The sequence below is a fragment of the Psittacula echo genome (genome assembly GCF_963264785.1).
Source record: "Psittacula echo genome assembly, chromosome: 12".
In the NCBI taxonomy this organism is placed as follows: Eukaryota; Metazoa; Chordata; class Aves; order Psittaciformes; family Psittacidae; genus Psittacula; species Psittacula echo.
This window is the reverse complement of record NC_137747.1, coordinates 3,039,200-3,060,908: the sequence shown is the minus strand read 5'-3', so window position 1 is coordinate 3,060,908 and position 21,709 is coordinate 3,039,200. Positions and strand designations below refer to the sequence as shown.

The 21,709-nt window shown below is 42.1% G+C and overlaps 1 protein-coding gene across 1 annotated transcript in view; it reads right to left on the bottom strand.

Annotated features, from left to right (window-relative positions):
• Positions 1–4,790: 4,790 nt before the first annotated feature.
• The window catches only part of NFATC2 (nuclear factor of activated T cells 2), a gene marked incomplete at both ends in the record, with an annotated part of 84,583 nt that continues 67,664 nt past the window's right edge, over positions 4,791–21,709 (bottom strand). Inside the window, one exon of the mRNA XM_080627622.1 lies at positions 4,791–4,846. Within this exon, the coding sequence (XP_080483748.1) occupies positions 4,791–4,846 (56 nt within the window). The remainder of the gene's footprint in view (positions 4,847–21,709) is intronic.

The following is a 21,709-nucleotide window of genomic DNA, read 5'->3' as shown; positions in this document are numbered from 1 at the left end:
GGGAAAAAGACAGACTGAAATATTTAGAAACATATTTCTGAAGTGTTTAAAACCGTCTTTGAAGTCTTTGGAAAATTTATCCAATCCATCTTTTTTAGGACAATAACCATTCCACAACAATTGCATAGAAAATACACTCAGAAAATGAAAATTTATCCTTTATAAATACTATCCTTAATCCAAACGGTGTTGCATATTTGGTCATACAAAAAGCATAGACACTTTTTTGTAAAGGTATGGATTACAAAATATACTTCAAAAAAACCCAACATGCTAGCTAATTTGAGAACTGTTTTAGATATGTTCTTAAGCAGCAGCATTTTATAGAATAGAGAATAACATAGTGCTGGTTTTGGAAATATTCTACATTCAGAAAATGCTGTATTCCTACAGGAAGAATGGAAGTGATACATATTTACATGGATACAAATAAAGCAAGTGCAAAAACCATGGCTCTTCTACATTCTTTCTACCAATAAAAACACATACATTAGACACTTTCATTCCATCGCTGCTGTTCAGATCTGACATTTGCTCATTCTCATGGAGAAAAACAAATCTGGGACTTCATTATTTCATTGCAAGTATCTTCACAAGCCATTATTCTCCTGGCAAACTGTACTTCCAACACTCATAACTGACAAAACCAAATCTTCCTGGTATCTGTCCACTCCCATTCCACTCTCAGACTGTTTACATATCACAAATGATGATTTTTGTCTACGTATTCATATACTTGATGCAGAAGTTTATAGAAGCTCATCCTGTATTTGCAGCCAAAGCTTGGATGGAAAAAAAATGGAAGTAAAAAAAATGCACACACACACAAAAAAAGAAAGAGATGAACTTCTGATTTCCAACGAGCCCCATGCACTTCACATGGTATAACTTTGATGGAAAATGCATTAGAGTTGTTCACCCTCTCGAGAATATATTTGGAGGCCTTTGGTACAATGGCAGGAAGGCACTGTGGTGAAACATTCAGATAACTGAGGAAAGACAGAGTTTCCTCATGTGCAAATATGGCTATCTTCCAGATAAAGTGAGAACAAATTAGTCACAAAATGGTATTAACTCTTCCAAGGTTAAGCTAATACTTCTACAGAAAGAGAGAAAGCTGTATTCAGTAACAAAATATTAATACTGGAAAACCACTGCTCAGCAAGAACAGGAAATAATTTAGTACTGTATATTTCAAAGTTCTTCAGCCTAGCTATATACTTTTAACATAACAGTTTTCTTTTTAAAAAGAGACACCAATGCATAACACTATGTCTGAGGATAGTCCTTTTCTCTGGAAATAAATATAAAATTGGTTAAAACTGTATTATTTAACTAACCTTTGCATGTAAAAGCAGATAGAGTAGCACAGCCTGACCTCATGTAGCTGTAAATAAAACCACTAAAATGTAGTCTATATTATATACGTTTTATGAACCCTCGATCCAGTAGCTGGCTTCGTGTGCCTGCATATGTCTGGCCAACTGGAGCCAATTACAGGATCATGCCCCAGGTTTGTAATTGTGGGGGGAGGGAAATGTGTGTTCATATATAATTATATGTATATAATATATCCATATAGATATATATGGTTATATTATATAAATATATATGTATATGCACTGACACAAACACACAGATTAATATCTATGCATTAAAAACGAGGAAGAAATAGAACTACTGCAAGCATGAGTAAAGCGCTCGTAGCCCATTAAATAACAAGTCCTCTCCCCCTCTCTACAGCAAAGTGCCTGAAGGAACTGAAGAGCACTGGAAAACTTGTCTTTCGGTTAAAGAGTGCGTGTTTCATGGAGGCATCCTGCAAAGCAGCTTCAATGGAGCAGTGCAGGGGCTCAGGGCTTTGCCTGCCTGGGTCCCTTAGAATGCTGAAAAGCCTTTGCTATGAGTCCACATTTTTCTTGTCTGCTATACACATTTATGCCGTATACTAAAAAGAGGAGAAAGATGTTTAAATGATCAGTGGGGGACAGTGGCAAAATATGAAACTTGGTCTGCATCATGAACTTACATACTGCAATCACACGCTGCAGGAGGAAGGCTGCCAGTGCATTTGCTGTGTGTTATCTGACTTCAAGATCAGCCATTCAGCTGCAAACAGAGGACTATTGATAAGCAGTTGCTATGGGCAATCACCAAATAAGCCGAAATATTTTTAAACTACATCAGTGTGTCTTCTGATTTGAAAAGCCCTTCATGTTGTTTGATATTCTAGTTAAAATCCAGCACGAGAAAAGTTTATGTATGTCACCTATTTGGGGATTTTTTTTCTTTGAATGGCTTTTTGGCTGGGTTTGTTTTAAATTTCCCCTATACTTTACAGGTCAGATCAGGAAAAATTAAATGGTCTTTTTTGATATGTCCAAGCTTGAATACTGTCAAACCAGCAGACACATTGCATCTGTTCTTTTACTCAGCTGAAGCAAAGAACTTCTGAAAGGCAACTTCTGCCCTGAGGATTTCTTTTAAATTGTCAAAACCCTCAGACTGCATTAAAAATCCACACTATATGTCAGATTTTGGTGCACTGGCAGTTTTAAAACAGTCCAAAGTAGCTAATTTGAGGCATGTGAGCCAGTTGAAGCGCTGTACGAATGCTGTATACTACAATCAGTAATTCGCCTGAGCAGAAGTCTTTTCAGCTCGTCTGAGCCTCAGTTTTGTCTCTGTAGAAGTCAGCAATAAAATAAAGCCATTTTCAGCTCTGCAGGCACTTGCGTATCTTGCCATTCATACTGTGTGCAGCTCACAATATAAGCACCAGCATGAGACACTTTTTGGTGTTGGGATACAGGGGACTCATTTTGTGACAGAAGATTCAAATCTCACAAAGCAGATCAGCTTATTCTGGTGCTGTTGGTAGGTGTTAGCAGTACTTCCAGGGGGAAAAAAAAGCAGTAAATCCCCCCAGGTTGTGTTATTAGTACCAGTTTGGGATGTGCAGTCAGGAAAGGCTCTGCGCTGGTTCTGGATCTAGGCTTGGTTAAATCCAGAGATTAGAGCAGCTCTTGTGAACTCCAGATTTCTGTTTAAGATGCAAGACAATAGCCCAGCCTAGGTCAGGTGTTCTGGAAAGTCTAATGCTTCTGTCTCCCACTCTGAAACTGAAGACTTCACAGAATGTAAGTGCCAGCTTTTAGTGGTACAAAATATATTATTCTCAATACTCCTGAAATGATCTCTGTTGAACCAAGAGCTCTGCAGGGTTTGTGCGAGAGCTTTCTGCACTACTGGGGAACAAATTATGCAGCTGCTCTTCTGGTCTGCTGTATTCATACAACTTAATTCCTGCTGTGAGCATGTGGGCACGTTGGTATTCAGCAAAGTTTACCGTGAAACAACTGAAAACAGGATAGTTTCACTGCGTTTCCTAGAACAGAGCTCAGGCTCTGCACTCTTAAAAATATCAGCGTTCCTCATTTACAAAACCAGAAAAGATTACTATGTTTTTCCTACAATATTATTGCTATCTTCTACTGTACATTGATTATCCATTCACGACGCCTTTTTATCACGCGGCGGTAGTAATGCCACACCAAAATATTATGAACTTGTTAGCTGTACAACTGCAGATGGCAGCGGCTATCCTTTAAACGTGATAAGCATGTGCCAGTACAGTATATGCTAACACATGAAGCAGAACATAACAAACATACTAACCCACATGGAAATTTAACCTTTTGAGAAATTGCTGGTAGCTTTGCAAAGCTAAAGAAACAAGGTGAAAAAAGTAAAAAAAATAAGTAAATGTGTATTTTTCTCTGGAACATATGGCTTCTGTAACATGCAATTGATGACTTCTGTAAGATGCAATTATTTTCCTCTGCAGCTTGCGTGGTTAAATGCTACAGCTGCTAAATGAGACAAGTTATAAGCCAATAGTAGGTTCTATAGGAAAAGAAACAGCAACAATTCATCAGAGAGAAAATCAGGTGTGTTCATACAATGCCTAAACATTAATGAGGATCAATCATAAACTCTTTGGATTTACTGGGACTCCTATATATTAACCTCTGTTTTGTCTGGGTTTATTTTACCTTGGGACAGGTGTTACAGCTGCTGAATTGCTCTCTTCACTGGTTCTCTGTGAGCATCCCTCTCCTTCAAACTCCTGTCCAGTCTGACAAGGAAAATGAAGAAAACTCCTGGATTCAGCTGACATCTACTATTTGAAATCCTGATCACAGTGCTCAGAGTCAGAAAAAAATGGGTTTTGATCCCAGGTTGCATAAAGGCTGAGCAAGCTTGGGTTGCCTCAGTTTCCTACAGCAATAAAATGTCTTGAAAGGGCTTTGAGACCTGAAGGGCAAGTCATTGTTAGTGAACCGCAAACTGGTGTTATTCTTTTATGGAATATATTACTCTTTCTTCCCTCATTTCCCACCCCACCCAAATAAGCACTAAGATATAACCTTGCTTGCTTTGTGCTGTGTTCAGGAGTGACATATCCCTTCTCCCTTATTACTAAGATAGATCGATATAGACAGATATTTTGCAGCAGGCTTGAAGAGTTTCCTCAGACAGATGCTCTGTTACACGAGAACAATACGATCTTTGGACGAAAGGAAGGGTGTCCTTCTCGATGTTTACAGAGAGAGGTGGCAAGTTGCTTAGTCAAGGCTGTCAGCTTGATGCCAATACATTGTTCCTTGCATTGAATTGGTGCCTTGAGATGAAGAGTTAAGGAAGCAGGAGGTTGCAGGGGCATTGGAAGGATCTAAGAGGTCAGTTATGGAAGGATTCAGTAAAAGTTGTCTCACAGATCTCTTCTTCTATGTTTGATTTCTGGCAGGGAGTCCAGAAAACTCCTTCCTGATAATTTCATTAACTGTGAAATAAAAGAAGACAAAGAAATATTAGAGCACTTTCCAAATCACAAGAAGTAAAAGCAATCCTTGGGCAGTTTGCTGTTCAGCTGAAAACATCCCCTCTGTATTTATAACATAACTTTATTAAAACCAAAAACTTTCAGTCCTGTTTACCCAGACTACATATTTTTGGAAGGCACAGCAGAAAGAGCAGAGAGAGGGGGTTTACGCTGTGTTCAGCATGCTTCGAGTACCATAAAAACACAACTGAGAAGCTGTACCAAGTCTCCAGTACATGCTACATCCGTTATGTACACAACGCCTCCCCTCTTTCACAGACACTTCCTTTACACAACGTAAAAAGGGAAAACCTGCAAGTCTCTGAGAACTTTAACATCTTCAGTAGGCTGAAATAAGAATATTTTGAAAAGAAAAAGGCCAGGTTTGGAGAAAATAAAATGGACAGTGATGAAAATACAAAGATTGAAATTCAGGTGGAAAAGTGGCTTTTTTGTGGTTTTCTTGTTTGGTTGGTTTTTAAATATTGCTATGGACTCTGTTCACTCTACATTTTAATTACAGTTTGTTTGCAGATTGTAGCAGAAGCCAACTTCCATGCACCACTGTGATACCAAGAGGCTTGTTAATAAAGCTCCAGAGAAGACACTGAAGAACTTTGTTCTCTGTTAAAAAAGTCAGAACAATATTACATATTATCTACAACAGCCATTCTCTCCTGTCACACGTATTTGCCTAAAGCACCCTCTGGTACCTCCTGGAACAACAAATCTCTCTCTAGGCTGCACTTTCATTAGGAGAGATCTAGGACATGGGTATTTTGATGCAGAAACATCAGAACTGCCTGTTTTGGTGCTCCATTTCACATGCAGCTCCTTGGTGCTGTACTCACCAAGGGGGTCCACAGCTTGGAAACTGTTTCTGTACTCCGACAAATTTGCCTTAAAACCAGAAGACCAAATTTGCTAAGGTTTCAGGCCCCAGATTTAAATGATTTCTTCCTGCTGATATTTAAGGGCTATGACAAGGACTAACTAAAACCAAAGCTGACCCTCACCCAAGACTCATTAATCCTCAGGTATACAGCTCTAGGACTCCTCCATATGGCCTAGCCCATTTCTAACAAATGTTTAAGAAAAAAATTAACATAATACTTCACCTCTTCCCACTATTAAAAGAAATGGTGGCCAATCTCTTATTGTCTGTGGGAAGGGAGAACACATGTATTAGCTTTTAATAGTTCTGACTAGTAGTTTGAAGTCTCCCTCCACTCTACATGCAATGGCATTTATCTTGGAGAAAGTAAATTCTATGTGTTATGCAAAACTCCATCTCATCCCTGTATGGATGTCTGCTGAGGTGGGCTGTACTCCTCAAGGACTAAGTATTCACACACATCACGGCTAGGTGCTTGCTTGATGGGAGGACAGGGAGCCTGCATATCCAGGTACACTAAATTCTCCTGAAAGGACCTTGTAGCCTGTGCCACACGAGGCAGTTTCCATCCCTCCATGGTCAAAAGTCTCACTGTAAACAGCCCAGAGTTTAGCTCTTTCTAATTCCAGCCTCTTGGAAAGGACATGGACGAAAAAGAATGGCTGAGAGCAGAACTCCTGTGTTCTCCTGCTGCCCAGCTTTCTATCTGCCACAATCACCCGCAGGCTTCTACCAGCCTTTTGGGTGAATTCTTGCTAATAAAGCACGTATGTGGGGTTTTTGGTGTGCTGCTGCTCTGCAGTGCAAGCAAGCAACCAGTGGGAGGTGAGGTTGGTCCACTTTCAGGCAAAACCCCTCCTTCAGCTCAGTCAGAAGAGCTTCCTGTTTGCTCTACCCAGGAAATGAGAGGAGCAGGTCTTCAATGGAAATTTTTCACAGCCTCAGCTAAAAATAGCAGTGTGGTAAAAGAAGTGGGCACCCACTCTTACGGGGTCATTTCCTTTCTAAAGACAAGTGGGCTGAGACTGCAGGCTGATCTATTTGTCAACACGTTTGTTTGAGCAGCCAGCGCGCCAGAAGTGCAGTGTGGGACTGAATACATTTCATTTAACACAGCCACCGCTGGTGGAAATATCAGAACCAACAGTCATCTTTGTCTAGGAAGGGTTAACTAGTAAGTGAAAAACGAGCTGGTAATTAAATGGAATTACCATTAATTACTACAGCCTTTTGAGGGGTCTGGTTTTGGTTCAGTTTCTCAGCCTGAGCTTTAGGCAAAGTGGAATCCATCATGCAGCAACAGCAGACCACAAGGCTGGAGCCCAGCTAGTGCAGGGACCTCCACTGGCTGGCTCCAGGCAGGTTAGGTGGTGTGGTAAAAGGCTTACTCAGCCTGCGAACTTCACTTTCCCTCCTGCGTGCTGCATGGGAGGTCAGCAGTGGGTTTTGTGGGCTGAGGTTATAGGGGTACTGCAGTCTGAAAAGAGCTGAAAAATTGCATGGGAACTGTATGAAACATTAACCCCATAGATGGGCTGTGGGACCATGCTCGGGCACAGCCAGGCTCTCTCTGGGCAAGCTCTTACAGGCAGCAAATTGGGGTTTTGTTGTAAGCATCTGAATAACCAGAGAGCTTCCCGTATCAGTGGGCCTGAACAGCCTGTAGTCATCCTGAATTTCACCTAAAGCCAGGTAGTGAAGGAGTTAGGTGGAGTTTAAGCTAGGCAACACTAGTCTGGGAGCTCTAAGGAAAAGATGTGTAAGACAATGATTGTCCCAACACAAAAAGTCCTATTCTGCAACCAGAGCCCCTAAATCTAATGAATATATAAACATAACAGGAATGGATCCGAAGGCATGTATCTCTCTCACATCTTGGAATCACCTCCAGACCAAGTCTAGTGAAATCGCACATCTTTGGTGATCTGCTCCAGATTTGGGAGCACATGGATACAGATCCAGGTGTACTCTCAGTGACTTGGGCTTCAAAAGTAGGTTGAACAAAATCAGTACTCTGAGATGTATCTAAACTTCAGAGGAAGCTGAGCTCATGTGCTGAACTTGCTATCCTGAACTTCCACCTATCTTTGTTGGTCACACGGTTAAAATGTATTCCAAGTATCAGTTCTCATTATTTGCTCATTGCTACCTGAGAAGAAATGGAGATGATGTGATTAATAAATAAAATATTGTTATTTAAGGTGCTTCGCATGTGGCAGCTCTAGAGCACACAGCTATTGGTCTATTTAATGATAGAACTGATTAAATGGAGCCATGAGGACATATGCAAAGATAATGAAAGATTAAATGATAAAAAAGAATATTGAAACTACAGCTGACCAAGGAAATGCCTAGTGAGGCCTGAATGTCTTCAGCATATCCTCTGCTAGATACTGCTGTTGTATAAATATTACAACAGCCCTGGTGCTTGGAGATCCCCAAGTTAACTGAATGCAAGGGGCTGGCTGAAATCATGGGAGAATGTCTGCGTTCTTCTAATCACTCATCTTTGATGGGTTAGAGTCAGTCTCTCAGGCTCCAGTCCTCAAAGACATTTAAGACTCTAATTCACATCCTCTCAGATAGAAATCTGGAGTGTATTCACTTGCGGGATGATAGTGGGTTGTATTAAATACCGAGCTTCAACTAGTAGTCCAGAAACAGAAAACAGCCTCCAATTTCAGCTGGCAATGAGTCAGGCTCCTTGTTATTGATTATATATATGCACACACACACATCAGCATGCATGCACACGCATTCACACACGCATCGGAATAACAACTTCACTAGCGTTATTCCACGTATATGTCTGGAGTAACACCGATGAAGTCAACGCTGTCACAGCACTATACCCATGGCAGTGGCTGGGGTCTTGTGCCCTTTGGGGATCCTGCAAGACTGAGGGTCTCATCAGAGGAAGCAAAGCTCAGCTCCAGTGGGCTCCTCCCTGCACCAGGCAGGGATCCTGTGATGCTCCACATTTGCGCCACTGACGTGGCCAAGGAGCGTTTTACATGCAAAGCAAACACGAGGCACGCAGGGAGGAACTAAAGGCATAACAGGGGCTGGGGAGGAAAGTCGAACCCTGAATTTTGAGCGTGCCCTCCAAACGCGATCAGGCAAACCACGGTCCTAACACAGTTCTGGATGCTGCCAGGAAAGAACAGGATGCTTTAGCCCAGCATGCACAACCCCATCTCTCCTTCCCTGCCCACCAGGCCCCAGCTACTTCAGGACAGCTCTGTGGTACAAAAGTGGGGAAGAAAAGAATGAAAAAAACCCTTTAAGCCAAATAAAAAGGGGCATGACTTTTTAATTATAAAAAATAAATAAAGGTTAAGAGAAACACACAGCTGGAGAAAAGGCAGAAAAACACTAATTACCTTTCTTTTTGATTGCTTGGATCAAAGATCACAGCCATTCTTTCTCATATAATGTTTTGTATCCAGCTAAGGTGTGTATCTATCAGCTCTGAAAAAGATTTGCAAAACCATTTTTGAGAAAAAAAGGTCACCTTTGACCAGTGTTGCAAGGCCAAATGTTACAGTTTTCAGCTACTCTTTCATTTGGTGGTTTAATTTATTAAAAGGACATTTCAGCATATACCATACATAAGGCAGAACTTAACCGCTGACCTTTCTGTTTGCTCAGATCCAGCACTAGATTTTACTTTTTCCCCCTCTTTTCTCCACTGGTATTATCTAAAAGTAAGTATGCAAAAAATTACACTCCTGAATTGATCACAAAACACACAAAATGCTGATAATTTGATCTGAGACTTCAGAGGCACAGGAGGTCCATGCTGTAAGTCAGGTCAAAGACTAATCACTGCCTTTTGCAAAATTCAGTTATATTAGCATCTTAGTGGCCCAAATCAAGCATGACACGTTTATGCCAGATCAAAAGTCAGTCCCTTTTAAATAAGAGATCTAACCACAGTGGCCATGTAACACAGACTTTGCCTTAATTGTTAAGAACAGGAAAGATATGTGCAAAGAAATTATGGAAGTTATAGTCTTTGCTTCCACCAGAAATAAGGTGATTTTTATTTCTAATAAAATGGCACTATTTAAAATTGCCATATTTAAATATTTTAATATTTTAAATATTTAAACTTCTGTTTCACTTTTGTCTGATCTTTTTAGATTTCTTTTAAATTCATCACGAGAGCATTTGGCACACCTGCAAAACCATGTGGAAATTAAAGAAGTTGCAATATTAAGGAGGAAAAAGTGCCTCTTAAAAACTAAGCTAGTTTTGAGTGCAAGATTCAGAAGTATCTTTGCTGCTGGATTTCAGGTGACTATATATAGAAAAGAAATATTTTACTTGGCTCCCACAGATTGCACACTGGAACCTACCAGTCACTGCACAGCCTATTCTGCACCCTGGAAAATCAGCTTTTGCACATGCAAGCAGAGCAACTAATTGACTGGTAAATACAAACTTAGGTGTATCAGGCACAAGGAGCCCAAACCCAACAAACTGTGTTGGGGAAAAACACTGGGTGCATGTGTAGGGGTTGCTTTATAAATCAACAGCAATGAAAGGCTTCTTTTCTGGAAATATGGACATAGAACAACTATGAGGCACTTGGCTGTAAAGCTTTACATTTATTTTTCTTTACGTCAAAAAAATTTTACTCCTATTGAAATAATGCCCATAGATGCACCCTACAGCCTGCCTTCCTTGTGCTGCTTGTAATCTATGAGGTCTGTGTAAACTATACACCTTTTCTACACCATCCAGCCCAACAGCAATCAGGTCATCTCCATGAATTAAGGGAACTCTTGGAAGATGTTCCTGATCTCAAACTAAGTGGCAATTCAAGTCCCCTGATGCATTTTTTGCTATAATAGTTTCAATAGACTCAAAACCCATCGGCATCTTTCCATGAACTTAACAGCTTAACATAGATATCTGATGGAAAACAGGATCTAAATAAAATGCATATTTTTGGCTGAAGCCTGTCCCAACTGAAATCAATATCTAAATTCTTTGTGATTCACAGGATCTGGATTTCACTGTCGACGTTTAGATATCCTTCCCTTATATTTCAATCTAGTTACAGAGCAAGCTGCAAAGATAAAATTATCAGTATCTATGGTACTATCCTACCCAAAATCTTTGACAGGAAGCTGTGTGTGCCAGTAAGAAAAGAGCAGAAAATAAAGATAGTATTTCTGCTAAAAACAAATTAAAAATGATCAGTGTCCTAAATGCACTACACAGCAAACCTATCAAGGAAATAAAACACAAATCTGTCTGTGACACTACCCCAGAAACTTCAAGGGTTTTCTAAGTACCTTCACTATTACCAGAGTGATTCCAGTCAAGATCAACAGCCTGCGTTGAAAAAAAAGCAAGACCTAGTGGTTAAAGCAGAAGACTGGACAGTGGGACTCCAGGGCCTGGACCTCTCCTGTATCATCATCTTGCCATATGGCCCTGGCCAAGTCCATGATAGCCCTGAAGGACCAGATTTATTATTGGTTTGCTTTGGTCTGAAAAATGCAGAAAGATTGTGAAGGTCACACTCAGGAAACTTCAATAATACATGCCTAGATAACAGAAAAAAGACCAAAATGATGACATGCATTGAATGAGCCTATACTAAATGTGTGGATGTAGTAGAGAGCAATCATTTTCTGAAGTCCCTACAGGGATGTTTGAAAGCCCCTAGGTAGTCTAGATCTCAAACTACCAAAGGCTTGAGGTGCTGAGCTCACCTAGGCACTCTAAAAAATCCTAATAGGCGACAATTTAAGTTACCAGCCTAAAACCTTTAAACCTATAAATGTCAGTCAATGTTGCAGTCCTCATCTCTAAAAATTAGGTCATAAGTATTTCTATTAGGAAATTGAGCCAACATAGGTAACAGAGAGCACTTTGGAGACAGTGAGCTGTTCCGACTTTGCTGTATGGCATCTAAAGTCAGGAGACTAAGGAGCATCCCTCAGCCCTGGATGCCTTGTCCTGGGAGATGCTGGGGTATCACTTGTGAGAAGCTTCACAGATGTTCTCTCCACTGATTGTGCAAGAAGTCTGGGACTGGTATCCCCAGACAGTTGGCAGCCTGAATAACTTCTTGTCAACAAGCAACCCTTTGCTTTTGTCTATTCATGCATTATCCTTGGACAGAAGTTCTTACTCTGCAGTTCCCTCCAGCCAAGCCCTCCTCAGCAATACAAAGCAAAGTGACCAGTTACGAGGGAAACAAAGCAGTTTGCAGCAGTGGAGATAGGTGAAACGTGTGCTGCTCTCCCTGTACTACTTGCCCCATAGGGAGCTGTTGGGTGCCTGTCCTAGTTTGCCATGCTTCACTTCAGCTTGTTACACAAGTGGCCACGCTCTTGTAAATCAGTAATTAGTTGCACCTGAACCTGTAAGTGATTAGCAAAAAATCATTACACGTCCATGGCCAGAGGACTTTCACACAGTTAATCAGTTAAGAAAAGAACTGGGTGTTAACTGGTTGGTTAGTTCCCTGAAAAAAAACCCCTCTGTAGCAAGAGGACTGAAATCTGAAGTGCAAGGAATATATGGGAGAACTATATAGCTTACAATTCACATACTCTCCTGGAGAAAGAGGCGCCAAGTGTTGCCCTAAAATGAGCCGAATGGAGGACTTCTAAGGCTGAGCTGGTGCCACTTTTGCTTTCAGTTCTTTAATCCACTTGATCCCTGTTTGAGTCTATTGGAAATCAGTAAGTTAACTTTTCTAGGCACCTCCTCCATGAACCAGGAAGCTGGGGTTATGTGGCACTTGTAGGACACACATTCACACATGCACAAGCTTTCTCATCCTGGGCTGTTGGCTGGAACAGCAAAAGAAAGAGCAATTTTTGCTCCAGAGTGTGATTTCCTGTTTGCTTGGTAGAATTCAGTATTTAGTCATCAAGTTTTTTTATCAGAAGATTCTAAGGTAGGTGCAAACCATGCCTACACATTGACTGGAGGAGGAAGCCACATCAGCTGGCAAGCAGGAAAGTGCACCTTTAGGCACAATTTCATGCCCTTTCACTCCTGCCCCCTTAGGCTTCAGCATATCACTGTGAGAAGCCCTTGAAGCCCATCTGTAGGCTCAGTCCCCCTGATGTAAGAACCCTAATTTGGAGAAGTTGCATCTTAGTCACTGCATAAGTACAATGGGAAGAGGCACGCCATCAGACTGGGGTGTTTCTTTAAATCTCATTCTCAGAACCTTCTTTATGCCTGGTCCACTGTGCTGCACATACTGGAAGTGAACACATGCAGGGTGGCACGCAGTGCCAGCCACTGCCAGTCTCTTTCACGGGTTACCTGACAAAGAGCTGGCTCTGAATATTAATGTTGACACTGCTGGGAACCACATGAATATGAAGCAAAACCTCTTGTGTTATTAAATTTGCTAAGATGATGATAAATATCCTGTTTATTTACTGGATAAACCCTTTAAATCTGTTTAGTCACTACATGTAAGGCATAAAGGAAATGCAACAATATGTGCAGTTCTTTTACGAGTGTCAGCAGCCGCTTTGGGAAGCGTACCTTGAAAGTGGAAAACTAGATCAGCCTGGGTGTGATGAGGAACTCCAGGCCACCGTGGATTCGGTTTGTAGTAGCTTTCCATAACAAAGTCTTTTTTTAACTGACTTTCTTTCTGCTCACATATATTTAGATATGACTTTCATTCTGCACTGCTCGGATGCCAGATAGTTTTGGCTGAAATTGCAAGGGAAAGGACACGTGTTTGAGTCATGCAGTTGGCTCTCTCTAGTTGATAGGTAGCGAGTTACTGAGAAGAGATGAAGCTTGTATTTAATTTTAGTTAACCAAGTGAAATATCCCAAGTAGAATACGTACATAATAAATAAATATACAAAACTTATACCAGAAGGGGAAGGAGTTCATCTTCTTAGACCACATTACTTGCCTAAACCAATACAGGAATATTAGGCTGATGGACTGAAGCTGAAGAAAGTCTGCATTTTGCCACTCTTGATCTAACTCTGCTGCAGCAGCTGCTGCTGCAAAGCACAGGGGTGAACTGTTCTCACATTTACTTTTGTGTGCATGGTGTGGACCTTACGAATTTGCTACATAAATGCTGAGATAAGCAGTGGCATTTGGCATCAAGGCATATTTCGTTTAGATTAGAAACCGCAAAACCAAAGGAGGTTGGTGATGACTTTTTCCTACAGTAGCTTGCACCTCAGGGTTTAAAAGCTAATGAAATTGATAATAGATACCACAATGCCTCTAAAATAGGAACTGCCGGCAGGAAAAGCACACAAGCAGTGGCACTATTTATTCACATGTCACTTCGCAGTTTCATCATTCTCCTAGACTTAATCTATTTACTAAGAGGAGATATGAGTCATTCAGCGAAGTGCTTCAAGGAAGAAGAGAAAGAGAATAAATGGGAGAAAGCTATTTTTTACAGGAAATAATTGGGGGGTAGGAACTGAAGAAGAGTTACAGCATGTTCAGGATTAGCTGAAAGAAACAAGAATAGGCAATGCTGCTGCTTTTTTATTTCTGTCACAAAGGAGCTACCAGAACAAATATTTAATTGAGGGGAAACAAACCATTTAACAAATATTTAATTAAGGGGAAACAAACCATATTACCCTTCCCTTTAGGCAGTTTTGCAGGGGATGCAGTCCATTATAGAATCTATTTTCCTCCCTTTAGCACTAGCGCTTATGTCTATTAATCCACAAAACTATTTATTGGCTCTAACTCTCTGGCATCTTATCTTCTGCTGTGTCTTAACTTTGCAAGCATCCCTACTGAAGGGCTTGTGCATTCTTGCAGGATCTGGGCCGCTCCAGCAAACTGGGTTTCCCTCCAAACGTGTCTGAACCGAATTTTGAGCCTGGTTCTCAGGAGAAAACAGCCAGCAGAAAATCACTGTCCAGGGTAACAAGGGAGATGCACAAGTGGCTATGAACAATCCTGCCAGACAAACCAAGCTCTCCTCTGGAACCAGCATGTGAATAACCTTCTGCTTGCAATTACTCTGCTTTCACAAACAACTTTGGAACGACAAGCGCGAAGAAGGCATATGTTTCTTATGTGCTTTATTTTAAAGAGAACTATGGGCAGTAGGCACACTCTTCCTAGTGAAAAACACATGAAATCACTTTTGTACACAGATTATTTTTCTATCATGACTCCACATCCTTCAGCAAATGAATGTTTGGGGTAAGATTCATCCCCCCTTTCTTCTAGGCACTGAACGGTGAGCACTGTTTTAGGAGCCCTGGTTGCCTTCACAGGCAACGGGAAGCAATGGGCACCGCTAGAGAGGTCTGCGGGTCTTGGCGATGGGACTCCAGGACAGCCAAGCCCTAACTTTGGGGCTACAGTTATGAGTCCCAATTTAGCTGGGAAGAATCCAGACCATTAAATATTTAAGTGGTTATTGACAGAGTGTTATAATTCACATATAACAATGTCAAGGAGGTGCCACATACAAGATACTCTGTGTCTGCCCACATCCATCTGTTAACTTTTATTTTGCACTTTGACTGCCAGTCCTCTGAGGCAGGAACTGCTTTTTTTTTCCCTTTGGAGTCAACACAGCATCTGCCACAACAGAGTTCTCATTTATGCAGGGTTTCTAACAGAAAATAATGTAGTAATGAAAGTAATACATAATACTATGGAGTATATATACAAATCAGAGACCAGTATGAATGGAGAAAGCAAACTAATTATAAGAGGCACTTATACTTAGAAAAAGGAGTGCAAAAGACTATGGGAGCAGATACTGTAACAGACTTTGCATCTCACCTCAAAAAGGCCAGGAACGTCTGACAGTAAATAGCTTGAGAGAATAAGAAAAAGGTATATGCATCACCCAAAGACTTCAAACTTTCAATTTGAGTCAATGGCACAAACGAGAAAACTACTGTTCTCGAAAAGAAAAGAAGATAAAAGAAAAGAAAAAGAAAGAAATAAAAGGATTTAATTACCAGAAATAGAACTGAGCTCCTTGATGTCCAATAGCTGCCGAGGTGACTTTAGCTGAAGTGCAGCTGGCGCTATTGAAGTCGGGCAATTCCCAACCTCACCACAACAGCAATAACCTACATTTGTTCAAAAATTAGCCCTCAATTATTTCCAGACCTCACATCCCAATTCCAGATCAAGACATAGGAACAACCACCCAAAGAGACTGCCCCAAGGAATCCTTCCCAGGATTTAATGATGAGCCATCCCAAATTTTCCAACTGTGAGGTCTGAGAGCTGTGTGTATCCCCATGCAACCCAAGCAGGAGGTGAAATGTTATGCTCCGTGCAGTGTCTCAAGGGCATGCTGCAAGACACTGTAAGTACCTGGAAAGACCATCCTAATCACTCCCAAGTTCTCATCAGCTGTATGACAACGTTCTTTCTCCTACACAAGTTTGCACAGCCAGCTCACAGGCTCTGCATTTGTAGCTCATATTGAACCTATTAGTTTGCATTTAACCATCCATTGCTACACTTCCTGGGTGAATTCCAACCAAACAACGGAGGCTTTGGAACCACATCATGATAAAACACTCTCTTGCCTAAAATAAAGATAAAACTTGCTTATGTTTGATATGATCTCATCTGACTACAGAACACATTCGGAAGCAATTGGCAGGCCATCCGCTCTGAACACAGACTGAATGGGAATACTGTTTGTCCTGAAGTTGGGGAACTAGCCACAGACAGCTGGAAGACACAGTAGTAGCAAAGCTAAAGGCCAAGATCACCATAACTCTTTCTGAGTGGTCCTGGAAGGAAAGTGACCGCCAACAGCAATGAAATGCCCCAGCTAACATACACACAGCATAATGAAACTGTATAAAGCCACCAGACATCTTCCACAAGGGCAGATTTTGGTAGATAACGCTCAACTAAATCACTGTGAATGATACATTAGCCATTTTGTAAAAAATCAAATACACAAAGAGACAAGCATGCATCGCCTCTCAGAATCTGGCCTAGGCTGTACCCAGCGTTTCCTAACAGATGAGATGGTACAAGTGCTTGGGAACACCAACAGAGGATGTCCTATGATAGGAACTGGGGGCTGTCCTTTAGGATGCCGGGTACAGAGGGGACGATTTTTGCAGTAGTAAAGGCTGATTCATGGGAGGGGATGTAATGCTGAATCCTTGCACACTCTTTGCAGCATCATCACGAGGAAGGCTCACAGTGTGTCTATGCAGCACCATGATGCAACTTCACCATCACCACCATCATGGAGTGACGCTGCACGACACTGCTATAATCTCTTCTCTAGGGAACAGCTCTGATGGCTGACTACCACGAGCTGCTAGCTGCTGCTAGCTACCGTGGGCTGCAGCATGTGCTGTAGAGCCTGTCCCAGCCAGCACTGGTTCCCATGACGTTCCTCAGCACCGCAGGACTGCCTGGCAGCAAGTGCATCTGCCACACTTCAAACCACACTGGAATTACCTGCTGGCAGCAAAACAGGCTGGTGCCTGGTAAAGGGGAAGGAATATTCTAGGTAGTACGAAAATGACACCTAAAAATGAAAGTAATTTACTGGTGGGAAAGAATAAACTGCCACAGAAGCTTTCCTTTCTCTGCTATGAAGGTAAAAATGCGCTTGAGTTTAAGCGCTTGAGTTTAAGCAGGTGGATAAGCCATAGTGACTTCAGAGCAGGCTTATGCTGCAGTGAGTACTAGGAGAGGGCTGAAGGAGCATCATGGAACTGAAAACCTTCACATTGTGAGCTAGAAGCAATCGTTAACATTGGAAGAGTCCCATCAAGCAGAGATCGGTTATGCCTCATGGCCAAGCCAGCAGCCAAGATCTCTGTGGGGCCCATCAACACAGAAAGTGAGGGGGGAACACGATCCATGCTGGCTATGCCGCAGGTCACTCAACAGGGCTTTCCTCTCAGTGGGTCCCCTTGACATGACTGAAATCAATCCTAAAAATAATAGCACAGTTTATATTTGGGCTGGAATTCACCACTGTTAATAGCAACAGCTAGCAGAGTCTCCAGAGAGAATTTGGTCACTGTAACCCTGGTGGAGATCTGAAGGATGATCGGAATACAGACGGCTGCAGTTGGCCACAAAGAGGCAATTTGTACAGTTCAAGACAGCGATTGTCTCCAGTAGGAACTCTTGCCCCTCTCATCATTTGTGATAGGTGCCCCAAAAATATCCCCTAGGTGCATTTCTTCTTGTGCTACGTACTAGCCTGGTCCTCCCACTGCACTGGGGCAGCATCAGAAGGGGGACAGAGAGCAACATGAGAGTGGCTTGGTTTGGGTTGGGCTTCTTTCTTATTTTTTGTGGATTAAGAAATGTCATCTGCATCCAGCTGTTAGTATTTTGGAAATCTGCTGGGTTTTGTTTTCCTCTTGGGCTCAGTGTGGCTGATGCTCCAGCTGCAAAACTCTTGGCAGCCACTGAGCCTGCTTAAAGCAACTGTACATGAAAAGCCACGTTCTGGCTAGCACCTCCTCTCCTGGGAGCACCCAGGGGCTCCCCTTGAGCAGCCTCCTCATTGCCGTAATGGGAACGGTGCTTAACTCCATCACAACCACATCAGATGAGAGTGCGCATCAGAACTGCACAAATAAGTATCTACATCAAATGATGTGGCAAAGAATATATTTTAGTTGCAGCCAACAGAATCCTGACCCTGACTTCTGAATGCTTGGCAATGCTCACACTGTGAACTGCAGCATAATAAAGATACTGTGAATCGATAAACTTCCAAAACACTACAGCATTGCTATAGTGATTTTCTATATATTTTCTGCTTTTTTGCAGTTTGTTTTTTAAAATCCCATATTGTCATGAGTATAACCTGTGTTTTGTATAAAAAGACCATGATTCGGAAACAGGGCAGGTATACATGAAGGAGGGTAATGCCTTTTACCCTTGCACCTTTTCCTTCCAGTATGCTTCTCCCATGCCCATTTCAGTTGCTTGCTCTCTCCCAAAGCCACAATAATCCTCTCTTCTTTCCCGTTATCCCAGAGCAGACACCCCTGCTAGAGGTGGAGAATGGCTGGATCCAGAGCGCCTACACGAGAGACTGCAGTGTAGGAGGAGGTGGGGGCTTGCTGAGACTTATATCCAAGGAACAAACCTTGAATGAGGTGTGTGTTATACATGTGAAAAAGGAAAGTTAAGTGATAGGGTTTTATTATTTAAATAATTCTTCCCTTTGACGGCAGAAGCCCGAACCCCCCATTTCCATCCACACAATTCTAATCCCGTGCTCAGTTACCCAGTGACATGGACCATTCCTGAGCAGTCAGGTAAATCAAACCACCACTAAATATAGCCTGATCATGTAATTGCCCTTTATGTGTCTTTCTCTCCCAAGCAATAATGGAGGCCACGTCAGGTGATTAATAACCCATAATGATTATATTTACCAAGTAAGCTATAAAAGAAAGTCTAAGTGACACGAAAGCGTATTTGCTGCAGCAGAGGTGTTCAGTGGTGTGCTGGGGGGAGTGCTTCACTGGGAGGGTTAGGACAGGCCCTGGAGGCAGTGATGCAGTGCAGGGCTGTGCTCCTGCCACCCTGCCTCTGTGTGCCCAAAGCTCCAGGGGAAAGGGGTAGACAGAAATCCTCTTTTGGGAATCCCTAACTCCTGCAAAATGATAAGCACATTGTAGAGGAAGTTAAACAAAGAAGAAAATATTTCATGTGAGCTGCTTGTACAGTCACAAAACCAGTGGAGAGGGGATTACTTTAATTTCCCTTTTACCTGGAAAGAAAAACAACCTGAAAAAAGAAAAAAACCAAAATAACCCTATCACCTCTTTTAAGGGTTGGAAAAAACCTGTCTGAGAAGAGAGATAGTTTAAAACACCTCATTGAAGCGTGTGCTGTTTTTCATCCCCCATAAGCAGGCCTTAGTGTGTCTTTTACCACTGCTGGCCTGGATGCAGTGGGAGAGACGGGGCGAGGAGCAAGAGGACGTGAAGTTTGCTGTGCTGTCCAGAAGATGAAAACACTACTGCTGTTTATAGAGGGAAACCCAATTCGTCAGCCCAGATGAATTCCTGTGCTAATCCATGCAGGCTTCATGTTTTCCACCAGCCCCAGCCACTGTAAAGACTATCTTTAGGAGGCACAGTGTGTTTGGAAAGGAGCAGCTGGAAAGAGGGGACATTTATGCCAGCTTGGAAGGCGTTCTGGTATGGAAAAAGAGGAATGCTCTCTTGGGTCTCCCCACAAAATTAAAGCATCTTCATCCAGAGCAAAATGATGCCAAGCACAACAAACAAAAGCGGCTTTCCCCAACTCTCCTGGGCAGCCTCACTCCAGGGTTCACAATGGTTTCCATAGAACTTGTTTTGCTATCATAACAAATTCGATCTATCCAGGCGTGATGGCGCGCACTGTTTTCTGAAGACAAGAAAACTAATTTCCTTGCTTATACGCCTGCCAAAGCATTTTTGTCCAGGTGCCACAGACAGGGACTCCCCAGATAACCAGTGCATCTGCCTGTTGGCTGAGTGCAGCGTGAAGAGAAAAATCCTCGAGAGGTTTTGGTCTGTGTGGCACGATGCGAGTTACCTCTGCTACAGCGGCTGGGGGAGAGGCTGCTCTCAGCTAATCACTCGGGTTCCTCAGCCTCTGATCCTCCCAAACTGAGCTGGCCTCAGCACAGTGTGCCTGTATGCGGCAATGCAAGCTTCCTGTAATAAACCAGCCATCAACTGTGTGCATCTCTTGTTGCATACACAGAAGGAAATGAATGTCTTGTTATATTGACCACAATCTGTTGAAATGCTAGTAAATATTACAGTCTAGCTGTGATTAAGGGCTAGATTATTTGCATGGCCCGATAGCTGCACTGGAATGTCACATGCGGGAGAGGTTTCATCCAGCTTTTCCGCAGAGGCACTCACGCTCAGCATTGGCTTCTGAAAGGCAGAGATGCTTTCTGGCATGACAGGAAAAGCTGGAGGAGATTTAATGCCACATCTCAACCAAGACCATTACCAGAACAGCCTGAACTTTTGGCATTTCTTAATCTTGATCTAAAACTTGCACTAGCTTTGAAGATGGGATGAGCTATGAAATGTAACCAAGTATAAAACACATGGATATTCATTTCTAAAATAGACATAACAGTTTTGTGTGCTTTTTATTTTAATAGTAGACTATAACATTTATACTGAGCTCAAATTTGTATTAACATCATTGGCACTTTTTTAAAAAGGAAACATATCTGAAAACATAGTAAAAGCTATTTGAAGACATGAAGCTGCAGGATGACCTCAGGAGAAGAGTTCTCAGCCTACCCAGCTGAAAATCTCACCCTACAGTTTGCCTGCTGGAAATCAGGATCTTAGGGTGCTTTCCAGGGAAGGAGACAGCACCGCATTTAAAGCAAATGAAAATGCGTGGAGGAGAAACCAGACAAGAAAAATTTTAATGTAATTTTAAAGAAAAAAGACCCACAAAACACAATGTAATTAAAAAATGCAGCTGCTAAAAGTCCTCCTTTGATTTGCCTCAGTTCTGGTTTAAAAAAGCCAGTTTACTCACTGTACCTACCCAATGCCTAGAGTGGCCAGTATTTGTAGACTATTTCCAGCCTTTGCAAACATTAATTTGTACAAAATTATAATCACTTCCTATCCAGTACCTTGAATTGAGGGACTTCCCCAAGTCCTAAGGACAGGTTCCTAGGCTGACCATTGATCTACAAAAATTTTTACATGGCTTTGACAGACCCATGAAACACAAGGTTTAAGCACAGGTACAGCACTGCCCTGAGTGACCCCTGCAGTACTCCTTCCCCTGAAAAGCAGCAGCTAAAGGCACTGTCTGGGGGCAAGCTGGGTGTACCCGAACCACACAGAGCATCTGAGCACAGGTGCCTTTCGAAGTCAGGACCTCCACACTTTCAGAGAACAGCCCTGCTACCTCCTGGTAAGAATCAGAAACCCCGA